Consider the following 26122-nt stretch of genomic DNA (forward strand, 5'->3'; position numbering starts at 1 on the left):
ATTGTAAGGAATGAATACATATATCATATTGTAAGTTTTGCATAGATTTTATGAACATTTATGTAGAGGATAATAAATCGAAATATTTTTGAAAAAGATGTTGCATAAATAATTTTAGAACTTAGATTTTAAACTTCTTTCAGAATTTAACCAAATTTTATCACATTTTCTAAAAGAATACGTTGATCAAAGCAAGTTTTACACTTTGATAATAGCAATAGGAATATTTTTTTCAGACATTTGAACCATAAAAGTAAGGATTTATTTTGCAGCATAAGTATGCAATCTTTCCTTCAATGGTTCCGGTCGAATTTCGGCCGCGGGGCGAACTCTAGTATATATAAATACGCAAAGCCAAAACGATTGGGAACATTTTCCGGCTCTATTACTTGACCGATTTTCTTGATTCTTTTTTTGATGAATGCAGATTCGCGAACCTCACTGCAGAATCTATATATGATCAAAATCGGTTCAGTATTTTCGGAAATATAAACGTTTAAAGTTTCTACCAATACACAATCACACAAACATGTGATTGAATTAAAAAATAGAAAACAAAATAAGAAAGCAAAACAACACTTTTTTTCATTGTAGAAAAAAGAGAGGAGAGTGTAAAAACATGTTACTTCTCTGTTGATGGTTTTTTTTGTATTTTGCAATGATATTTTTTGTTGTTGTTTTGTAAACTAATATGATTTTATTGTTTTTTATTTTTTAAAAGTGTAAAGTGATAAATTGTGAATGTAATAATTATTTATGTAAGATACAAGAGGATGATGATGTTTGATCTGGGAAAACATTGCTGGGACAAGAATTCTACATAAATGCTAGTTTTTATTGATTTTAAAGATTTTAATGATGGACAAAAACAAAGCCTGTTAAAATATAAGTAGGATAGTTTGTTGGTCATGTCGGTACATGATACACCGTAATAAATGAATCAGTATATCTCTAATACGTAGGTTTAGCACAGTGAGGATTTGATGATATTCTTCTTTTTCGGGTTATTCTAACCAATTAGGAAAAAGGCGGTTATAGAAATAGAAGTGTAAAGTGAAAACTGTACTTTGTGTAGGCGATGGTTACTTATATGTTTTATAAAAATAGATAAATGTTGAAAGGGGTCAAATACAAATCAAGTCTTCTGGGTTGATAGCTGCCGTTACTTAAGGTGGTATTAGAGTAAAATACATGTCGTCTAATACCTCCTTTAGCAATTTATCGCTATTAAACTTACATACATATATTAATATAAGGCTGGAATTTATAGTTTATTAACGTTTTCTTTCAAACATTTCTTATGAAGTACTTAAATAATTATGAAAAATTAAATAATACCTAAATCATGGACAAACTCTTTTAGTAAAGAGGCGTTAAAGTATTATTCTCCAGATATAAGAATTTATCCCTGTGCAAAATCTTTCTTGCTATGCACTTCTATGCGAAAGCTAATAGAATGCCTATTAAAAGGTCTTCGCTTAAAGGCCTATGAGTAGTACAGCCTCATAGAATATCTACTATTAAATTCTATTAAAAAACATGGACTTGATGGACTTTTTATACTAAAGACAGCAAAATTAATTTATTTCTTATAGAGATAATATATACTATATACATATATCCCTGTTCCAAATGCCCATTCCGATCTAAAATAGAGTTATTTTAGTAAAGATATTTATTAAAACTTAAAAAAACAATAATTTAAAACATCCCACTTTAAAAATTGAAAGTGGTTTCATTCCAAAAAAGGCCTTTTTACTTTATTCAAAAAACAAAAACCCGGAAAGAATTCCACTTTTGATCGGAATGAAATCCTTTTACAGTCCTGATAGCAATAAATGAAAAATTGAATTTTAAATGAAATTTTGTTAGATCGTAATTTGCAATGTACTTTTGAAGGACTACTTCAAGTCTACCTTCTGCAGAAAAACATAGTTACAAAAGATGAAAACACAGAAGATATGTTGAATTTTGGTTATTAAAATCTATGTCCAGTTTTGAAAAAAAGCTTATAGGTTTGGATTCTGTGCGCTCTTGAGAATATTAATCTATTTTTGTTTTTGCTATCTGTCAGCTATAAAAACCAAAAAAAAAAAATTGGATAGTTTCATAAACAAATAATGATTTTTCGAATTCAATTGTTACAGCCCTATTGAAAATATTTTTAGCGGTTTGTACTTTTCTGATTCCTCTTAAAAAATTACAATTTCACTTCCAAATAACTATAAAAAATATATTATAAAAATTTATTCTTGAGAATGACTTCAGGAGTAATGAATTTGGAATCAAATAAAAGAGACATTCCGCCTATAAATAATCTGTGTTAAAATCATCACTTCTCTAGGTCTTTTCATTTTGCTGCGATATAGAGATATAGGTTGAATGTTATTACAGGTTACAAAGGAATAGTGCTGGGCAGGTTCGACATTGTTTACGACACTGATGATTGCTGGAGGAATTGGCAGATTGTTAAACATAGGGAAATATCATATTGTAGGGCATGAATTTATCATATTGTAAGTTTTGCATAGATTTTATGAACATTTATGTAGGGGATAATAAATCGAAAGAAGAAATGTTCGTTAATTTTGCTTTTAAAAAAATCAAATATTTTTGAAAAATATGTTGCATAAATAATTTAAGAACTTAGATTTTAAACTTAACTAGAGTTCGCCCCGCGGCCGAAATTCGACCGGAACCGTTGAAGGAAAGATTGCATACTTATGCTGCAAAAGAAATCCCTACTTTTATAGTTCAAATGTCTGAAAAATAATATTCCTATTGCTATCATCAAAGTGTAAAACTTGCTTTAATCAACGTATTCTTTTAGAAAATATGATAAATTTTGGTTAAAATTCTGAATTAAGTTTAAAATCTAAGTTCTTAAATTATTTATGCAACATATTTTTCAAAAATATTTGATTTTTTTAAAAGCAAAATTAACGAACATTTCTTCTTTCGATTTATTATCCCCTACATAAATGTTCATAAAATCTATTCAAAACTTACAATATGATAAATTCATGCCTTACAATATGATATTTCCCTATGTTTAACAATCTGCCAATTCCTCCAGCAATCATCAGTGTCGTAAACAATGTCGAACCTGCCCAGCACTATTCCTTTGTAACCTGTAATAACATTCAACCTATATCTCTATATCGCAGCAAAATGAAAAGACCTAGAGAAGTGATGATTTTAACACAGATTATTTATAGGCGGAATGTCTCTTTTATTTGATTCCAAATTCATTACTCCTGAAGTCATTCTCAAGAATAAATTTTTATAATATATTTTTTATAGTTATTTGGAAGTGAAATTGTAATTTTTTAAGAGGAATCAGAAAAGTACAAACCGCTAAAAATATTTTCAATAGGGCTGTAACAATTGAATTCGAAAAATCATTATTTGTTTATGAAACTATCCAATTTTTTTTTTTGGTTTTTATAGCTGACAGATAACAAAAACAAAAATAGATTAATATTCTCAAGAGCGCACAGAATCCAAACCTATAAGCTTTTTTTCAAAACTGGACATAGATTTTAATAACCAAAATTCAACATATCTTCTGTGTTTTCATCTTTTGTAACTATGTTTTTCTGCAGAAGGTAGACTTGAAGTAGTCCTTCAAAAGTACATTGCAAATTACGATCTAACAAAATTTCATTTAAAGTTCAATTTTTCATTTATTGCTATCAGGACTGTAAAAGGATTTCATTCCGATCAAAAGTGGAATTCTTTCCGGGTTTTTGTTTTTTGAATAAAGTAAAAAGACCTTTTTTGGAATGAAACCACTTTCAATTTTTAAAGTGGGATGTTTTAAATTATTGTTTTTTTAAGTTTTAATAAATATCTTTACTAAAATAACTCCATTTTAGATCGGAATGGGCATTTGGAACAGCGATATATGTATATAGTATATATTATCTCTATAAGAAATAAATTAATTTTGCTGTCTTTAGTATAAAAAGTCCATCAAGTCCATGTTTTTTAATAGAATTTAATAGTAGATATTCTATGAGGCTGTACTACTCATAGGCCTTTAAGCGAAGACCTTTTAATAGGCATTCTATTAGCTTTCGCATAGAAGTGCATAGGCAAGAAAGATTTTGCACAGGGATAAATTCTTATATCTGGAGAATAATACTTTAACGCCTCTTTACTAAAAGAGTTTGTCCATAATTTAGGTATTATTTAATTTTTCATAATTATTTAAGTACTTCATAAGAAATGTTTGAAAGAAAACGTTAATAAACTATAAATTCCAGCCTTATATTAATATATGTATGTAAGTTTAATAGCGATAAATTGCTAAAGGAGGTATTAGACGACATGTATTTTACTCTAATACCACCTTAAGTAACGGCAGCTATCAACCCAGAAGACTTGATTTGTATTTGACCCCTTTCAACATTTATCTATTTTTATAAAACATATAAGTAACCATCGCCTACACAAAGTACAGTTTTCACTTTACACTTCTATTTCTACTAGAGTTCGCCCCGCGGCCGAAATTCGACCGGAACCATTGAAGTAAAGATTGCATACTTATACTGCAAAATAAAACCCTACTTTTATAGTCCAAATGTCTGAAAAAAAATTATTATCAAAGCGTATAACTTTGATCAACGTATTCTTTAAGAAAATGTGATCAAATTTGGTTAAAGTTCTGAAGGAAGTTTAAAATCTAAGTTCTAAGTATTTTTCAAAAATATTTGAACTTTTTTAAAAGCAAAAACAACGAACATTTCTCCTCTCAATTTATTATCCCTACATAAATGTTCATAAAATCTATGCAAAACTTACAATATTATATATTCATTCCTTACAATATGATATTTTCCTATGTTTAACAATCTGCCAATTCCTCCAGCAATCATCCATGCTTCTTGTAGTAAACAATGTCGAACCTGCCCAGCACTATTCCTTTGTAACCTGTAATAATATTCAACCTATATCTCTATATTCCAGGAAAAAAAAAAAAGAAAAGACCTACAGAAGTGATGTTTTTAACACAGATTATTTATAGGCGGAATGTCTCTTTTATTTGATTCCAAATTTATTACTCCTGAAGTCATTCTCAAGAATTAATTTTTATAATATATTTTTTATAGTTATTTGGAAGTGAAATTGTAGTTCTTTACTTTACTGTTGTTAAGAGGAATCAGAAAAGTACAAACCCCTAAAAATATTTTCAATGGGGGTGTAACAATTGAATTTGAAAAATTATTATTTGTTTACATGACCAACTAAACTATCCAAATTTGTTTTTAGTTTTTTTTTAGCTGACAGATAACAAAATCAAAAATAGATATATTCTCAAGAGCGCACAGAATCCAAATCTATTACCATTTTTTCAAAACTGGACATAGATTTTAATAACCAAAATTCAACATATCTTCTGTGTTCTCATCTTTTGTAACTATGTATTTCCGCAGAAGGAATGAAACCAAAAGTGGAATGAAACCACTTTCAATTTTTAAAGTGGGATGTTTTAAATTATTTTTTTTTTTAAGTTTTAATAAATATCTTTACCAAAATAACTCCATTTCAGAACGTAATGGGATTTTCGAACAGGGGTATATATAGTATATATATATAAACTCTCCCTTATAACACTCAATAAAGACTTCTTTCAGCTGACTTACTACTTATTTGGGTTAAATTTAAATGTATTTTAATCGAATTTAATATTAGATATTCTATGAAGTTGTACTACTTATAGGCCTTTAAGCGAAGACCTCTTAATAGGCATTCTATTAGCTTTCGCATAGAAGTGCATAGGCAAGAGAGATTTTACAACAGGGATAGATTCTTTTATCTGGAGAATAAAACTTTAACGCCTCTTTACTTCAAGAGTTTGTTAATTTTTCATAATTATTTAAGTACTTCATAAGAAATGTTTGAAAGAAAACGTTAATAAACTATAAATTCCAGCCTTATATTAACATACATATGTAAGTTTAATTGCAAGTAAAATAATAATAAACGATAAATTGCTAAAGATGGTATTAGACGACATGTATTTTACTCTAACACCACCATAAGTAGGGGCAGCCATCAACCCAGAAGACATGATTTGTATTTGTCCCGTTTTCAACCATCGCCTACACAAACTACAGTTTTCACTTTACACTACTATTTCTATAACCGCCTTTTTCCTAATTGGTAAGAATAACCCAAAAAAGAAGAATATCATCAAATCCTCACTGTGCTAAACCTACGTATTTGCGATATACTGATTCATTTATTACGGTGTATCATGTACCGACATGACCAACTAAACTATCCTACTTACATATATTTTAACAGGCTTTGTTTTTGTCCATCATTAAAATCTTTAAAATCAATAAAAACTAACATTTATGTAGAATTGTTGTCCCACCAATGTTTTCCCAGGTCAAACATCATCATCCTGTTGTATCTTACATCATTAATTTAATAACATATCATTATTACATTCACAATTTATCACTTTATACTTTTAAAAAATAAAAAACAATAAAATCATATTTTCGCTTTGCCTAAGCCCGTCTGTATACATATTAGTTTACAAAAATCTTATTAAAAACAACAACAAAAAATATCATTGCGAAATACAAAAATAAAAATATCAACAGAGAAGTAACATGTTTTTACACTCCCCTCTCTTTTATGAAAAAAACTGTGTTGTTGTTTTGCTTACTTATTTTGTATTCTATTTTTTAATTCAAGCACATGTTTGTGTGATTGTGTATTGGTAGAAACTTTAAACGCTTATATTTCCGAAAATACTTAACCGATTTTGATCATATATAGATTCTGCAGTGAGGCTCGCGAATCTGCATTCATCAAAAAAAGAATCAAGAAAATCGGTGAAGTAATAGAGCCGTAAAATGTTCCCAATCGTTTTGGCTTTGCGTATTTATATATATGATGATAACCGCCTTTTTCCTAATTGGTTAGAATAACCCGAAAAAGAAGAATATCATCAAATCCTCACTGTGCTAAACCTACGTATTAGAGATATACTGATTCATTTATTACGGTGTATCATGTACCGACATGACCAACAAACTATCCTACTTATATTTTAACAGGCTTTGTTTTTGTCCATCATTAAAATCTTTAAAATCAATAAAAACTAGCATTTATGTAGAATTCTTGTCCCAGCAATGTTTTCCCAGATCAAACATCATCATCCTCTTGTATCTTACATAAATAATTATTACATTCACAATTTATCACTTTACACTTTTAAAAAATAAAAAACAATAAAATCATATTAGTTTACAAAACAACAACAAAAAATATCATTGCAAAATACAAAAAAAAAAAACATCAACAGAGAAGTAACATGTTTTTACACTCTCCTCTCTTTTTTCTACAATGAAAAAAAGTGTTGTTTTGCTTTCTTATTTTGTTTTCTATTTTTTAATTCAAGCACATGTTTGTGTGATTGTGTATTGGTAGAAACTTTAAACGCTTATATTTCCGAAAATACTGAACCGATTTTGATCATATATAGATTCTGCAGTGAGGTTCGCGAATCTGCATTCATCAAAAAAATCAAGAAAATCGGTCAAGTAATAGAGCCGGAAAATGTTCCCAATCGTTTTGGCTTTGCGTATTTATATATATACTAGAGTTCGCCCAGCGGTCGAAATTCGACCAGAACCAATGCTGGAAAAATTGCATAAATAAGCTAAAATAAAACCCTATTTTTGTAGTTCAAATCTGTGGTAAAAAATTAACTTTATTGATATTATCAAAGTGTATAATTTGCTTTGAATAATGTTTTCTTTTAGAAAATGTGATGGGTTTTAGTAAAACTTCCATCAGAAATTTAAAACCTCAATTGTCAAAATTAGTTATACAACTTGTTTTACAAAAGTATTTCAACTATTTTAAAAATAATAAAAAATAACGAACATTTCTTCTATCGACTTATTATCCCCTACATATTTACGCATCGTTCACAATGCTGGAGTACTCTACTGTACAGTGTACACACCAGTAAAGAAATGTTAGCTGTTCAAAATACAGAGTTGAAATGTTCTAAATAATTTGTGAAAACAGTAAAAATATTTAAAATAAATAATGTCTTATCTAATTATAAATAAATTTTATTTGGATGTCATTAGTAGTCCATCCAACAGGTATATGTTGTATAAATTTTCCCTTATAACACACGACAAAGACTTCAGCAGACATACATTTATTCAATTTTAATGTCTTCTAATAGAATTTAATAGTAGATATTCTATGAGGCCTTCTAATGGGCCTTTTATTAGCCTTCATATAGAACCGCATAACGATATGCATTGGCTTCCAATTACACACTGATTTTGTATATGCATAATAAGGCCTTAATTTCTAAAGTACTGTTTTTAGTACTGTTTGAAAGAAAACATTAATAAACTATAAATTTCAGTCTTTTGTTAATATATGCAAGCTTTAATAGCAAGTAAATGAATAATAAACGATAAATTGAAAAGTACGGTTAAACACTCTTCATCCCAAAAGACATGATTTATATTTAGCAGTTTCAACTTGTATCTATTTTTATATAACAAATAACCATCATATATTCAACTTACAGTTTTCACTTTACACTACTATTTCCTAATTGGTTAGAATAGCCCAAAAAAGAAGAATATCATCAAGTCCTCGCTGTGCTAAACCTGCATATAAGCGATATACATATCCATTTATTGCGGTGTATCATATACCGGCATGACCAACTAAACTTTACTTATATTTTTTACAGGCTATTTTTATTTCTTACTGGCACTGAATCAATTCGTTAATCCATCATTTAAATCTTTCAAATCAATCAAAACTAATAATTATGTACTGCAATTCAGTATTTTTTTTAACTACAACATTTTGTCGTTATGTGGTATGTATTCTGAACTTCATTTCACCGATTTTTTTCATTAAACATAATCGAAAAAGTAAAAAATAAATTAAAAGTTCACGTTAATAATTTTATATTTTAAAAATATTTCAATACATAACTTTTGACATTCTTATATTTTTCCGATATTTGTCTTTAAAATATTCTACGGTTGTTAAAAAGTTAGGGAAATTCGTTAATGTAACTGATATTTGTCATTACTTTTAGATATCAATACTTAAAATTAAAAAAAAAATGACTGAATTCCGGTACTGATGTCCTACCAATAATTTTCCAGTTCAAACACCAATATCAGTACATTGTTTGGCATTTCTTTAGGTGTCCCCAAGCATTATTTACGCATGTTTTTATATTCCCAGTTCGTTGTTTCCTCGGGAATGTCCTTCAATTTAACTATTTTGAAAAGTTTAAATAACGAAAAACTTCCAATCGAAAACTCTGAATATAAAACTGAAGTCCTACTTCTTATAAAAATATTCCTTTCGATTTGGTAACAATCGTAACGATATTATAACAAAATAGATCATTATCTCATTCACAACTTAGCACTTTACACAAAAATATAAAACAATAAAATCCTATTTTCGCGTTGCCTAAGCCTTATTAAAAACAACAACAAAAACAAATATCATGCAAAATACAAAAATCAAACAGCAACAGAGAAGTTAAACGTTTCTGCACTCTCCTCTCTTTTTTCAAAAAGCCGTGTTGTTTACTTTTTTTGTTTTGTTTCTTGCTTTGTTTGTTTTTAATTTCAAGAATACGTACGTGTGACTATTGTTTCTATGTATTAGTAACAACTTTAAACTCTTATAGCTCCTAAAATTCTGAACCGATCTCATTAATATATATATTGTGCACATCTGCGAACAAATACCTTTAAAATGATATAATTTTTGCCAAGATCAGATGTATACTGTAAGAGTAAAAGGGGTCACAAAAAATCGTCTTGCCTATTAATTATATAGATGATTCAGAATTTTAACCAAAATTTATCATATTTTCTAAAAGAATACGTTGATTAAAGCAAGTTTTACACTTTGATGATAGCAATAGGAATATTATTTTTCAGACATTTGAACTATAAAAGTAGGGATTTCTTTTGCAGCATAAGTATGCAATCTTTCCTTCAACGGTTCCGGTCGAATTTCGGCCGCGGGGCGAACTCTAGTATATAAAAATTTGTGTATTTGTTGTCTTAGTTCTTGACTTTTAGCCGTCGGAAATTGGCATTTTTTTAGCATAAAACGTCGATTTTACCAAAATTTAAATACAAAATATCGAAAAAAGTCATTCATTTTTATTTTTATTTTAGTTTTTTTAGTAGTTTGTATCCTATACTATAAAATTTAAAAAAATTCTACCACTTTTAGATTGAAACTACATTTTTTAAAATTTATTTTAAACCCCTAAAAATTTAATTTTTTATATATTTATAAATATACATATGGGAAATTCTTTTTTTGTTTTAGATTTTAAGAAATCAACTTTATGCATTAAATATTTCTTTCGTTTAATATTTTGAAAATTAAGTGATGACGAGTTTTTATTCACAAGACTTGAAAGAATACGCCCATATAATTTTGTGGTCGAGACTAGTTCCATGTTGGAGAAATAAACACTCAAAGTTTAAATTTCTCAAAAAAGTGATTGAAACCAAGTAGTTTTTTTTACAATTTTTTGATATTATGAGGGCGGCTTACAACTTAGAAAGCCAAATTTGCTAATGTAAGCTGTATACACTTGTTGAATGACTGTAGTCCATATTTAATTGTTGTGCCATTTATAAGTAAAGAATGTTTTGAAACCAAATTTATACAATTTTACAAAATTTGCAGTTTTTTGGATAAAATATTTTCGGCTCTTCGGTTATGCAAAATGTATAAATGAGAAAAAGTAGACATTGTAATTACGCGTCGATTGATGTATATTCCAAAATGTGCTCTAGAAGGTATCACTGCGGAAGAAGCTTAAATATTGGAAAAACAAACGTGAAAGTTTCGAAAAAAGGGTTTTTTCGCGAAGCACACTAACAGCGTAACTTCAATATACCCAAAATATCGCGTGATCGAAATACTTTTAAATTTTACATGTTGAAATCATAAAGCCGAGATAAAATGTTAGCATGCAAAGATTTTAGAGCGAATACAAAAAATTGCAAATTAATAAAATTATATTCTTCTATAGCAAAATCTATAAGCCGTTTGAAAAATACAACCATTTTGGATTTAATGCAATTTAAAAAAATGCATTCGAATATATGCATAAATAAATTAAAACTTCATAATTTTTAATCTACCAAACATAAATGCATTATTTTTGTGGGTTATATCCACTCTTATATTTTTGAGTTTCGGGTAAAAACGTAATTTTGGGAATTTTTTTTAAACTGTAAACTTAAACCGCTATAACTTTGACGGCTTTTGCTAAAAGTTATTCACGAGAAGATAATTGTACTTCTAAGATGTTAGACAATGTCCACACAAAATATCGTTAATGTGATATTAAAAAAATTTCATATTTTTTTTAACCTCAAAATCTAAATTAAAAAGAGACTTTCCCATATAACATTTGTAAATATCAGGTACAATTAAATCCAAATGCAACCCATAATAATTAGTTTGTAGCAGTCCATATTTATTTAACAGTATTTTATTATATTTTTATTATTTAAAACTATATTTAAAACCTAATGTTTGTTTAAAATACAACCCTTCCACTAAATTTAATACTTTTGAATTTAACGTTTGCTTAAAATGAATTAACTATTGTTTAATATTCTGACTTTCACATTGCAAAGAACATTGTCCAGACTTTTTAGTACCGGACGTGCAATTTCAATTGAAAAAAAGATAAAACCTACTAGTTTATTTTTAAAGTGAATAAATATCGTTTTATTTTAAATCCGATTTGTGTTTTTTTGATGAACGTTTACAATCTTCGGAATAAGATTGTCTCAAGTTGTAATTAGCTAATTATTTTTGATCTTCTAAAAAAATTTCAAGTCAATATCTCAATTAGATTAAAAAATATATCCATTTTCATAACTTAAACTCGAATACTTTTTAGCTATGCCTGAGTCAATTTTTATCCCGATCAGACTAAGCGTTTAGAAATGCCAGATTTATTTCCAAAAAATGCCCATTCTGCCCTACTGTGATGGAAAGTAACGTTATCCTTGGACCATTTTCTCTCAAAATTTAAATTTCAAGAAGGTTTGCAACCCGATCCAAATCGTATATCAGTCATTCAAGGAATGCCTGAATCAACAAACATTACAGAAATTCGTTCATTTCTCGGAGCTATAAAATCAAATGTAAAATGCCAGTGGAATCACGCTCATAACAAATGTTTTCTTTAATAAAAAGAATTTCCTTCGTCAAAAGTATTATTGTTGCGGCAGATGCCTCCAACAATGGTTTGGGAGCATGTATCCTTCTGGAATTTGCAGACGAAGGATTAAAACTATAAGTCACGCCGAAAAATCGTATAGCCAAATAGAAAAAAAAAGCTTTGGCATTGGTCTTTGCAGTAACGCAAAAAAATAAGAAATGCAAACATATATCCATCATATGTTACATTGTTGTTAGCAGCAAAAAAATGTTATCCTCTCGGAGTCGAAATTACTGATAGGTCTGCAGAAGTGCCTTTGCAGAGCTTGGTTGTCCATACTGTAAAGAGGATAGTTGAATTGCAAAACGAGTGTTTTATGAATATCAATGAAGATCCAATTACAGCTATATATAAATGGGGATGTAATGGCAGTATTGGACATTTCACTTATCGGCAACGATTTTCTGACGCTGATTCGCTTCGAATAGATGAAAACATATTTGTTGTGTGCATTGTGCCATTGCAAATAAAAATAGGGGATGTTATTCTTATTAGTTGATATTCCTAGGTCTGGGTCAGGAAACACTAATAACGGTAACACTGCAAGAAGATTTTTTCAAGAGCCAAATTTAGCTGCTATTTGGACCGGAGTCAATGTAGAATTAATAAGCAGATTTCGTGTAATTTTACGAACTATGTCGTGCGGGTATAAAGTTAATACACATGCATTTCAAATGTATTGTATACAAACAGCAGAAATATATGTTCCGCCATGGTTTTATATGCCGTCTTCCGTGCACAAAATTTTAATTCATGGTGCCGATATTATAAACCACGTATCTCAACCAATAGTTATGATGTCTGAAGAAGCTCAGGAATCGAGAAATAAGAATCTAAGGAATTTTAGGGAACAACATACACGAAAAAACACAATGGAAGATTTGATGCATTCACTTCTCTTCTGATCCTCTTATTTCCTCGATCTCTAAGCGCCCTTCTTTATATTCCCTAAACCAAATAATAGTAAATAATGACGTCCAAAACTTACTTTTAGAACAAAATATACAGGAAACATTTTTGCCTTAAAATTATGTATCAATTGTGCAATTTTTTTAACTAAATTATTAATATAAATAAAATGTGTTTACAATTTACTTTTTTATACTTTTCCAAGTGAAACAAAAATAAATAATTATGTTTCAACGCTGTTTTAAATTAAATGACGCCAGAATGCGTATTTCGACCACTGTGCCTTTGGACTTGTGCATGCATATTATACAATTGGATTGTCAATACCATTTTTTAATTTGTTCATTAAATAAAATAAAAATATTTTTAAAAATTAATATTTAATACAAATACCTTCAACCATTTAGGAAATTTCTTTTATAATAAAATAACAGTTAGTTGTAAAATCGACATTTCAACAAATAAGAGTTTAGTATTCGCCTTCTAATAATCATATTTACAATGCTGTTGTTGGTTTTTTCATCACTTTTTTGATGAAATTTTCAGAGGTTGTCACGGATTTTTGTTAATATCTCCGTTATTTATGGACGGATTTTGATTTTAAATAGAAAACTTCTCGAAAGCATGTCTGACATTATTGAAGATTTGGATCCCGAAGGTATCTTGGGTCTTCAGAAAATTGATTTCAACAAATTGATTGATTGATTGCAGAAAAAAACAAAGTATTTGTATTATACAATTTCAAAATAAATCACTAGCGGTTATTAACAACATAGTGGAGGACGTCCGACTTAGAAAGAAACCGAATTTGCAATTAGAAAACTAATTGCAAATTCGGTTTATTCAAAGGGAAATAAACCAACGTTTTAAAAGGTAAAACATAATAATATTGAACGTATAGCATTCCCAAACATTCAAAATTACCCAACGTAAGTACAAATTTGTGTGTATGATTAAGAACCAATTTTCAGGTGAACGATTAGCTATTAAATTAGTATTAATCTTTGTTGTTTCTGAATACTCGATTAGTTAATTTTCTCTACTATGTAGTTCAATAGCCCAATGTGCTATTATTTGGGCAAGAAATGATAAATTGTTAAAATCTCACTGTGGTCCCAAATACCAAAAGCGTGTTTTTGCAATAAGGGACCAATCGCACATTTTGGAACTTGTAAAAGAAATGAAATAATTTTCTTTAATATTTGATGATTTTATGTATTTTTTAAATTCTTAATATGACGTTGATTTACCATTCCGTTCAGAAAAAATATATGCAAACTGATATAAATTCGATCATCTATAACATGTTGAATGTAGGACACTTTGGATATGCACAGTGTTATCAGACAGTTGACTAATTGTTGACCATATTTCCTGCAATTATTTTTATACCCTTCACCTTCGTGAGAAGGGTATATATAAGTTTGTCATTCCGTTTGTAATTTCTATAGTATTTCGTTTCATATGTTTGGATGGCTGTGTGTTTCAATGCCTTGTGTATATTGTTTTTGTTTCTTGATGTATTCAGTTTCGTATGTTTGGATGCTGTTGGTTTTACTGCCTTGTGTATTTTGTTTTTTGTGTGGTTATTTCGTTTAGCGCTGTTGTTGTTCATTTTGTTTTGCTATTGCTATAATAATGATATACGGCTGTATTTATAAAAACTTATTTTAGGTTTATTAAACGATTTTAGGCAAAATTCAGGAAAATCGTATTTATAAACGTGAAATAGCTTAAAACACCTTCAATAAACCATTGACAATTAGAAGAATTTTATTGTAGGCTCGACCCTTCTTTAAGCCAACAATAAGTTGATTTTTAACAATTTTTTTCTCAGATAAAGATTTTTCCGGTAATTTTAGGTTGATTGCGAAAACTAATTATGGTTTCTTTTAAAATAAAATCTAAAAATTCTAATTTTAACGTTTACAAATTTGTAAATAAAATCCCAGAAAATTTTTAAACGATTATATTTTGAGGAAAAAACTCAAATCTATTCATTATTGGATTAATGCATGAATATTTGACAATATTCCAATTGCCCAGCACTATTTTTAGGCAATTTGGAAATGCCCGTCTGTCAACCAAATGATGGACAAAATCATTTGATTTGGCTTTTTCAAAGTTTGTTGGTTAAATATAATGCCATAAAGTATTTAACCATGTAAATTATATTGATTAGTGTTATACTAATGCAAAATATATTCGCCGGCATTAAAATTAGTCAAATATCAAAGAAATTTATCAATATTTGCAAAAATTTATCAAAAATTACAAGGAAAATAAGTAAAAATAAGAAAATGTGTCATAGTGATGTATATTTTGTCGCAAAATATCCGTTATTCGGATACTTTTAATAATAATTATAAATTATATGTTATATTTATACATCTGAACTAAATAGACATTTATTAAAGCCATATATATATTTATTTTTCTTAAAAGTTTGTTTTTATTGTCAAAAATCTATTATAAACAAAAATATGAAATTAAGAAAACCGAATCAACGAATATTTTATCTTAATTGTACGCAACACTAATACATAAAATGACAGCCATATTGTACAGTGCTGCCAACTTAAACATAAATCAGCACAATAGTTAATATACGTTTATTATTTGTTTATGAATATCACAATTTTATTAATGGTTTTTAAGGCTAAAGTGTGCTTTAACTATTGAGTGCATTAAAAGCAAAATAAGATTTTTTTATAAATAAAAGCGATAGTCCAGAAAATGATATAAATATAAACTTTATGAAATTGTTATTTATTAAATACACAATGGTGAAGGGTATATAAGATCCGGCACAGCCGAATATAGCACTCTTACTTGTTTATTGTAATTTCAGCAGTTATTTAATTCCTAAATTAATTACTTTCAGGTATGTCGCCGTCGAATGCTTTGACTCAGTAAATAAGTCGGTGAAAGACTCATTAGATGTTCTTCAAAACCTGCAATGTGCTGAAGAGCCTAATATTCCTCTAATCGAGGCACAGTTTCCAGATGTTTCACAGATTTGTGCGCGTATAAAAAATTATGAATTTCCAATGAACTCGTTAATGCAGCGAAACGACAACATAAGCCAACGTTTAATATCACGAAAAGCATTTGCTGTTAAAATGATCGACGAACATTGCATCATCTCAGTCCAACATTTACGCAAACTTCTATTGGAACACGAAAAAAGTAAAGGTTTAAAAGACGAAGTCTGTCAGAAGTCTATCAAACGGATGTTATATCAAATGAGTCAAAGCAATATTATTCGCATGTATGAAATTGTGCTGCAGCGAGAAGAAAATATTCGTATTTATCGTTATGTGACGCATCCGAAAATAGACATTGAACATATCGCTCTTAAAAACGAAATTTTAAAACTAAAAAACAGCCTTTTCTTATTGCTGGAAGAGAAGAGACATAGGCTATTGAGTTCTCGACGCCATCAGAATCGAAAAATAAAAACTTCGAAAAAATTAAAGTCTGCTGAAACTAAACTTAATAAAAATACTTTGATACCATTGAAAAGTCACAAACCGCCAAAGTTTTTAATATCCAGATATATGCATGAATTTTTATTTTATATTGTAGTTGAACTGAACGAATGCCAAATGCCTCTAGAAATTACTAAAGAATTGCTTCAAACGTGGCAGGTATCTGAGCCGTCTCTCCGCATTGATGAGTATTTGGAACAATTGGAGCCAGAATATGTAAATATGAAAGCATATACCAAGTACATAACTTGGCGAACGTTTATACCACCATTGCCGAGATATTCCGATAAGCCAGCTGGATGGGTGTATTTTATTGATGCAATGGATCGTATGCCTTTATCTATATTTAATAAAATTTTTCGCATTGATAAGGGAGCAGATGAAAGACTGTCAGCATTTTTGAGTCATCCTGTTCGTCAGCACTATTTAATGCGTCAATTACCCTCCGATTTGCAATGTAAAATTAGCCGGGTACAATTACAGCGTGTCTACGCATCCGTGTTAAAGCTTCTCAATCACATGGGTTTAATACAGGTACATATATACACTAGAGTGTACACATAAAAACTTTACATTTTTGTTAAAATTTTACATTTTATTAAATAATTAGTTATGTACGTTATTTAAAAGTACACAGAATTAGCGTTTCAGAAGATATAAAGAACCAAAATTTGTTAAAAAAATTAAATTTATTGCAAATTCTCGAAATTTATAACTTAAAACAAGTAAGAGTGCTATATTCGCCTGTACCAAATCTTATATACCCACCATTAAATTATGTGTCTTAAATTTCAAGTGAATTTTGTATAAATCGATGTTTTTGCTACCACAAAAATGGATTTTTGTGAACTGATTTATCATATATAAATAGTAGTATAGTCAGGGTGATGGTAGTACTTATTTTATCATATTTAATAATTTTTTTTAATGATTTGATTTCCTGTAAATTTACTTATGGTCAATTTTGGTCCGATCCTCCGAAGATTTTACAAAGATTTTGGTTTCAGTAAAACATGTTATGTCGAATATCAATGCTTTCAAAGCCTCATATGAAGGCTTTGATACAATATGGCCCGATGCTCATAATATTTGACAAAAAGACTTTAGATCCTATGAAACTAGTTCATGACGAGTTTTATCGATATACTAATATTTTTAAGCCAGTTATGGCCGTTAATGTCATACTATGAGAAAGGCCGTTGATAGGGGAATGATTTTAGATCCTATAAAACTAGTTCATGATGAATTTTATTGACATACTGGTATTTTTGAGACAGTTATGGCCGTTAATGTCATTCTACGAGAAAGGCCGTTTATAGATGATAAGGTCAATCATGGACCGATCCTCCAAAAACAGTTAGAACAATGTTCCTATAAAACTTTTTTATGTCGAATTTCGTTGCTTTACTATAATTTAAAAGAAGTTGTTTTTGTCGAATTTCGTTGCTGAATTTCGTGGTTTCCATAAAATATTTTAATGTCAATTTCGTTGATATACTGGAATTTTATGAGAGAAACCTTACATGGGGGGTAAGGTTAATTACGGGCCGATCTCCATAAAATTTGGCAGACAGGTTTTAGTTCTCCGAAATCTTATTTATGTTGACTTTCGTTGATTTACTGGGATTTTGAACAAAGTTATGAGTTTTAAAGTAATTTTATGATGGGAACCTTATATGAATTTCGTTCCTTTACTATAATTTTGCAACAAGTTATGAGCGTTATTGTTATTTTATGAAGGAACCTTATATCGGGGGTAGTTCAATTATGAACTGATCTTCATATAATTTGGCAGAGAGATTTAAGTTCCTCTAAAACTTATTTATGTTGACTTTCGTTGATTTACTGGGATTTTGAACAAAGTTATGAGTTTTAAAGTAATTTTATGATGGGAACCTTATATGGGGCGTAAGGTCAAATATGGGCCGATCCCTAAAAAATATGGGGGAGATATTTTAGTTCTGCAAAAACTTGTTTACGTTGAATTTCGTTGCTTAACTATCATAAACAAGTTATAAGAGTTAAAGTCATTTTCTGAAGGGCAGCTTATATGAGGGGTAGGGTAAATTATGGGTCGATTTACAAAAAAATTAGCAGAGATATTTGTGTTTCCCTAAAACTTGTATATGTCGAATTTCGTTGCATTGCTATCTTTTTGAAGCAAGTTATGACCGTTATAGTGATTTTCTGGGAGGGACCTTATATGGGGGTAGGGTCAAATATGGGGGAGATATTTTAGTTCCCCAAAAACTTGTTTACGTTGAATTTCGTTGCTTAACTATCATTTTATAAGAGTTAAAATCATTTTCTGAAGGGGAGCTTATATGGAGGTAGGGTCAATTATGGCCGATGTCCAAAAAATTTAGCTGAGATATTTCTCCTAAAACTTGTATGTGTCGAATTTCGTTGCATTGCTATCATTTTGAAGCAAGTTATGACCGTTATAGTCGTTTTATGAGAGGGACCTTATATGGGTGGTAGGGTCAATTATGGACCGATTCTCGTAAAATTTGGTAAGGAGATTTTGACTCATATAAAACTTGTTTATGTAGAACTTCATTGAATTTAGAATTTCATTGTTTTTAAAAAATCTATGACTGTTTACACGGTTTTCCAAAATTTCAGCTCCTTAGCTCTTCTCGTTCTTTTAACAGACAGACGGAGGGACGGATATGGCTAGATCGTCTTAAAATTTAATGAGGACCCAGAATGTCCTTATTAAATGTTGTGGGTCTGTGACCACTATTTCGATGTGTTACAAACGGAATGACAAAAACAATATACCCCCCATCTTTTTTGATGGTGGGTATAAAAATATATAGTCACCCTATCTATACCTATTCAAAAAGTGCTAACTTAAACTTGGGAACGAGAAACACATTATCGGCATTATAAAATCCTACCTTTAGTTATTGCCAAGTTGTATTAATGGGCCTAATATCTATAATATTCTATGGTTCCAATTTAGAATTTCCTTTAAATGTACAAATCTTTCCATAATTTAAAATATTTGTATTGAGAATAAGAAAAAGTAAACAAGTAGATATGCCAAGACTTTTCCTACTTAAATGGTGTAAATGCATCTTAACCCATTCGTTCTCACTGTACTCGCTTGGGTGCAAAAAAACAACCGGTTTTATAATGTTAGATTATCCATATTACTGAGTTTTTTGATTTTTGATTTTTGGGAAATTACTTTAGGATCTAAAGAGTAAATGTACCGAATTATAAAGTCATAAAAACATAACGGTAAATTTTAAATAATTTTTTGGTCAACAGAGTTTTTAAATTTTTTGATTTTTCGCCCCTTTCATTGCAATTTGATGTCAAAGTCATTCATTTTGAGTTGAATGGATTAGAATTTTACAGAAAAATAAAGTAAACAGATCAGCCCATTAGGATTTTGTTAAAAAAATAATTAAAAATTAGTTTTAAGTTAATTTTTATAAGCTTAAATATTGGTGTACTCGCTTGGGTACAATATCTATTAATATATCTTAATTATCTATTAAGGATGTTTATGTCCTTTTTGGTAAATATTTTAGAAGGCTTGTATCTTTATAATAAAATCAGTTCACATTTAGATTTTTTCATTATTTTTCCAAATATTGCCAAGAAATAGACAAAAAAGGATTTGCTAAATTCAGTTAATTACTGGAGGATCTAGCAGACAACATCTTCGGCGAATGGGAATTGTATGACAGTAGTGCCAGTGAAGAATACATCCCATTTGATGAATTTTAATTAATTTATTTTAGCACAAATATCAATAAAGTGTCGAAAAAGTGCACTGAATAATTAATCTAATGGAAAAATTCTCAATACTAATTGATTTGATTTTTTATGCAGGAAAGTACCAAAATATTAAAAAAAAAATAATAAAAATTGCTTTTTTTTATTTATTTGTATTTATACCCATATTGTCCCGCTGTTCCCATCCGAGTACAGCCCAAAAATCGAATTTCCAAAATTTAAAAATGTTTGTTTTTAAATTTTATTTTAAACTAGCTATACCCAGTGTGCTTTGCTACCCTAGAAGGAATATGTATAAATAAAAATCCCACTTAACGATTTTGAAGATTCTAACCACAATAGTTTTCTAGATTTATAATACGTTACATATGAGAGATGTAAAGCAAACTATTGCAAGTTCGCCAGTTTCTATCTATCGCCAATTTCTATCTATCTATAAAAAATTTGAATAATAGAAGAATTTCCAAGATGCACGAAATTTTGCATTTAATTTATACATGTTGTGCCAAGCCACCCATTGAAAGTCCGCCCCTTATGCTCTAAATGTTCACATGAATTTCAAAGTTCTTCATGTAAAATTTGAAGATTCTATCTCTAATAGTTTCTCAGCTATACATGAGAAAGTCCAAAATCTTCAGATGAATACTATACTAATTTGTGCAATATTTTAAGAATCAAGTTCTATTAGTTTCCCATATAAACGAATTTTATATTTAATTCATATGGGAGGTGCCAAGTTCCCCATTGAAAGTCCTTCCGTTATACTGTAAATGTTTAGATGAATGTCAAGATTCCTCAAGTAAAATTTGAAGATTCTAGCTCTAATATGTTGTGCCAAGCCACCCATTGAAAGTCCGCCCGTTATGCTCTTAATGTTCACATGAATTTCAAAGTTCTTCATGTAAAATTTGAAGATTCTAGCTCTAATAGATTCTCAGATATACGAATTTTTCTATTTGATTCATATGGGGGCTTCAAGCCCCCCCAGATGAAAGTCCGCTTTTTTTTCCTTCAAAATGTTCAGATGAATATTAAATTCTTCGTGCAAAATTTGAAGAATTTAGTTCCATTAGTTTTCCAGATAAACGAATTTTTGTATTTAATTAATATGGGAGGTACCGCTGCTCTCATCGGTAGTCCGCCAATTTATTACCCAAAATGTTTAGATGGATGTTAAAGTGATTCGTGCAAAATTTGAATTCTAACTGTAATAATTTCCAAGATAAACGAATTTTTGTATTTAATTTATATGAGAGGTGCCACGCCCCTTAATACTAGTCCGCCTACTTTTTGTCCTAAATAATTATATTGACACTAAAGTTGCTCCGACAAAATTTGAGGACTCTGTTATATTATCTCAAATATACGTATTTAATATTTTCCTAATATGGGCGTGGCTCCTCGCCCACTTGGAATTTCAAAATAAAAAGTAGCCTATTACCTATTCCAGACATACAGGAATACGCTGTGAAAATTTGAATAAAATCGGTTCAGCCGTTTAGTAGTCTATAACGTTCAAACATACAAACACACATTCATTTTTATATATATACTAGCTTTACCCAGTGTGCTTTGCTACCCTAAAAGCAGTATAAATAAAAAACCCACTTAACGATTTTGAAGATTCTAACTGCAATAGTTCTCTAGATTTACAATATGTTACATATTAGAGATGCCAAGCAAATTAATGAAAGTTCGCCAATTTCTATCTATCTATGAAAAATTTGAATAATATAATAGTTTCCAAGATATACGAAATTTTGTATTTCATTGATTTATGTAGTGCCAAACCCCCAATTGAAAGCTCGCCCGTTATTCTCTAAATGTTCACTGAATGTCAGAGTTTTTTATGTAAAATTTTAAGATTCTAGCTCTAGTAGTTTCCAGATATACAATTATTCTATTTCATTAATGTGGGGGCTTCAAGCTCCCCAGATGAAAGTCCGATATTTTTCCTCCAAAATATTCAGATGATTATTGAAGTAATTTCTGCAAAATTTGAAGAATCTAGTTCTATTAGTTTCCCAGATAAACGAAATTTTATATTTAAGTCATATGGGAGTTGTCAAGTTCCCCATTGAAAGTCCGCCCGTTATACTCTAATTGTCAGATGAATGTCAAAGTTTTTCAAGTAAAATTTGAAGATTCTAGCTCTAATAGTTAAGATATACGATTTTTTCTAATTAATTCATATGGGGGCTCCACGCCCCCCATATGAGAGTCCGCTCGTTTTCCCGCAAAATGTTCAGTTGAATATTAAAGTAATTTATGCAAAATTTGAAGAATCTAGTTCTATTAGTTTCCCAGATAAATGAATATTTGTATTTAATTAATATGGGAAGTGCCAAGTCCCCCATTTAAAGTCCGCCAATTATTCCCTAAATGTTCACATTAATGTCAAAGCACTTCATGTAATATTTGAAGATTCTACATCTAATAGTTTCTCAGATATAAGAATTTTTCTATTAAATTCATGTGGGGGTTTCAAGCCCCCAAGATAAAAGCCCGCCCTTTTTTCTCCAAAATGTTTAGATGGATATTAAAGTAATTTGTGCAAAATTTGAAGAATCTATTAGTTTCCCAGATAAACGAAATTTTGTGTTTAATTAATATGGGAGGTACCAAGTCCCCCATTGAAAGTCCGCCCGTTATACTCTAATTGTTTAGATGAATGTCAAAGTTCTTCAAGTAAAATTTGAAGATTCTAGCTCTAATCGTTTCTCAGATATACGAATTTTTCTATTTAATTCATATGGGGGCTCCAAGCCCCCCCAGATGGAAGTCCGATCTTTTTCATCCAAAATGTTCAGACGAATATTTAAGTTCTTAGTGCAAAAGTTGAAGAATTTAGTTTTATTAGTTTTCCAGGTAAACGATTTTTTGCATTTAATTAATATGGGAGGTGCCGCTCCGCTCATGGGTAGTCCGCCAATTTATTTTCCAACATGTTAACATGGATGTTAAAGTTATTTGTGCAAAATTTTAAGATTATAACTGTAATTGTTTCTAAGATGAACGGATTTTTGTTTTTAATTTATATGGGAGGTGCCACGCCCCCTAATGCTAGTCCGCCTACTCTTTGTCCTAAATAATCATATTGACACTAAAGTGGCTCCGACAAAATTTGAGGACTCTAACTGTTATATTATCTCAAATATACGGATTTAATATTATCTAATATGGGCGTGGCACCTCGCCCACTTGAAATTTCAAAATAAAAAGTAGCCTATTACCTATTCCAGACATACAGGAATACGCTGTGAAAATTTCAAGAAAATCGGTTCAGCAGTTTTGTAGTCTATAACGTTCAAACATACAAACAAACACACATTCATTTTTATATATATAGATATATAGATTAACCCATAATAAGATATATTTTGTAACAAAAAATTTAAATTTATTGATTTTAAGATGGTTGGGATCTAATGGGTTAATGGAAACATTTCATAAAATAAAAATAACGCATATTATTATAAGGAATTTTTATTCTATTATTTGAACAAAACATGCTAACCTAGAACAAATATTTGTTTTTTGTGAACCAAAAAGGGATATCTCAAAAAATTGCTAAAATGTGCAAAATATTAACATTTTTTCATAAGTTCTCCACAGTCATTTGTCACATTGAATGTATATTAATTAAATATTTTTAAATAAAATATTTCAAAATTAATGTAATACAATCCCCAAATCAAAATTTTGGCGGACAAAATTTAAAAATCGGTATCTTCTGAATTTGGATAAATAAAGTAAAATAACAAAATGCTCTTTTCCAATATAAAAGTGATTTTCAAATCGACGTTTCATTTTCATGAGATTAGCGCGAGAAATTCAACAAATATTGGATAATATTTTCGATTAAAATTTTTTAATATATTAATGCTTAACAAAATAAAATATGCACTGCGAATCACTTAATCAAGGAATTACATTTTATAAACTTTGAACGAAAATATCTTGTAAACTAGATAATAAGGGATTAAAAAATTTTGGACTTTTAAAGGTCCTATTCCTACTTTTAATTACGTGAAAAATGTGAAAAGAGTTTTTTTGTTTCTTCTAAAGAAGTTTAGTTTTTTTCTTTACCCATAATAAAATAAGTATTTTTTGCATCACTTGAATAAGGAATTTTTATATTTTAAAGAAACTAGGTGTAATCTTGTCACTTAAATCGATGAATATAATCTTCTTCTAATTAATGTGTATTTGTTTCTATGTATCTATATACAGTGTGTGTTCCTGTGTGTCAGGAAGGAAATATAGGCTACTTTTTATTTTTAAATTCCAAGTGGGCGAGGTACCATCCCCACAAATAACTTTAAAAGTAGTATATCTCGGAAAGTGGTACGACAAGAGTTCTCAAATTTTGTACGAACAACTTGGACACATACTGAACTCTGGGGAAAAAATAGGCGAACTAGCAATAGTGGGTGTGTCACATTTTGTGCAATATGAAGTTAGTACCATATAAAGTTAGTAGAAAAAGTAAGCGAGGTACTTCCCATATGAATTAAATAAAAAATCGTATATCGGGGAAACTATTGGAGCTAGAATGCTAAAATTTTGCACGAACAATTGGCGGATTATAATTCATATGGTCCCGGATTATAATTCATATACATTATAATTCGTATATCAGGAAGACCATTAGAGCTAGAATTCTAAAATTTTTTGAAAAATATTAAATCGGTTAAGAAAACTTTTAGATACCATTTTTTTGGTCTGTCTAGTCAACAAAAAGCGTTTTTTTCTAATATCAGCCGATTTTTAGGGTATATTGAAGATTCTAAAAATGGTAAAATTATCTACTCATCTAGGTCTATAAAAAGCATTATATCGCGTAATGAGTGTTTTTGAGTGTCACACAGTGATATTTTTTGCTGCATTGGCTAAAGAACTGCACTATACTACATCTGACAAAAATAACATTTTCTATTTCATATTGCAATATGAATGCACTTAGTAGGTGTTTACTTTCCGATAAGCATTTTGTGAAAAGAAAAACAAATTAATTCAAAGTACCTACTCAGAATAAAAATCTTTCCATCCCAGGTACTGAATAGTAGAATAAAAACTTATTTCTGAGAAAAAGCTTCTTATATCTTATAAATATAAAATAATACCCATGATTTCCAAATTTACAATTTGATTAAACATAATATTTAAATAGTATGTGTAATGGGGATCCATACGAGGCTACATAGAGCACCTGTACTGCACCTATATCTCCTCCACCTTATATCCCGTGTTCACTAACCCAAATAAGGGAATTAATTATCTTCTCGCCATCTTATTGACAGTTTGACTTCCATTATAGATTATAATACACCCATTAGATATCCGATAGTATCAATGCCTATTTATTGCCCTTTTTATACCCTTAGTGGGGATGGTACATTGGGTTTCTCCGGAGTAGTGCTTTTGTTTTATACTGTCCTTAAATAATGAAATTTGAAATGATCGGGCTTTTGATCCGAGCCGCCATAAAAAGCATAGCTTTAAAAAAGAATTTAGTGTCCACAACTCGCTTAAAAAGAGAAGTGCTGCAATGAAATTCAGCATAAATACATTTTATGTAACCGTAAATTCGTCCTCCAAATTTTATGAGGATCGACTCATATGAAGGCTTCCCCCAAGCCTTTTTCAGAAAAATAGTTTTTTAACAATAAACTGC

At 29.5% G+C, this 26122-nt stretch overlaps 1 protein-coding gene across 2 annotated transcripts in view; it reads left to right on the forward strand.

Moving 5' to 3' along the window:
* The window catches only part of LOC119616492 (general transcription factor 3C polypeptide 1), a 139318-nt gene that overhangs the window by 89816 nt on the left and 23380 nt on the right, over window positions 1-26122 (forward strand). For both annotated transcript variants that reach the window (XM_037972851.1, XM_037972852.1), the window contains one exon: window positions 16086-17226. In XM_037972851.1, coding sequence (XP_037828779.1) covers window positions 16086-17226 — 1141 coding nt within the window. The remainder of the gene's footprint in view (window positions 1-16085; window positions 17227-26122) is intronic.

Source organism: Lucilia sericata, unplaced genomic scaffold, assembly GCF_015586225.1.
Source record: "Lucilia sericata isolate MDLA Ls3-8-SP2 unplaced genomic scaffold, ASM1558622v1 Contig000076F_arrow, whole genome shotgun sequence".
Lineage (NCBI taxonomy): Eukaryota > Metazoa > Arthropoda > Insecta > Diptera > Calliphoridae > Lucilia > Lucilia sericata.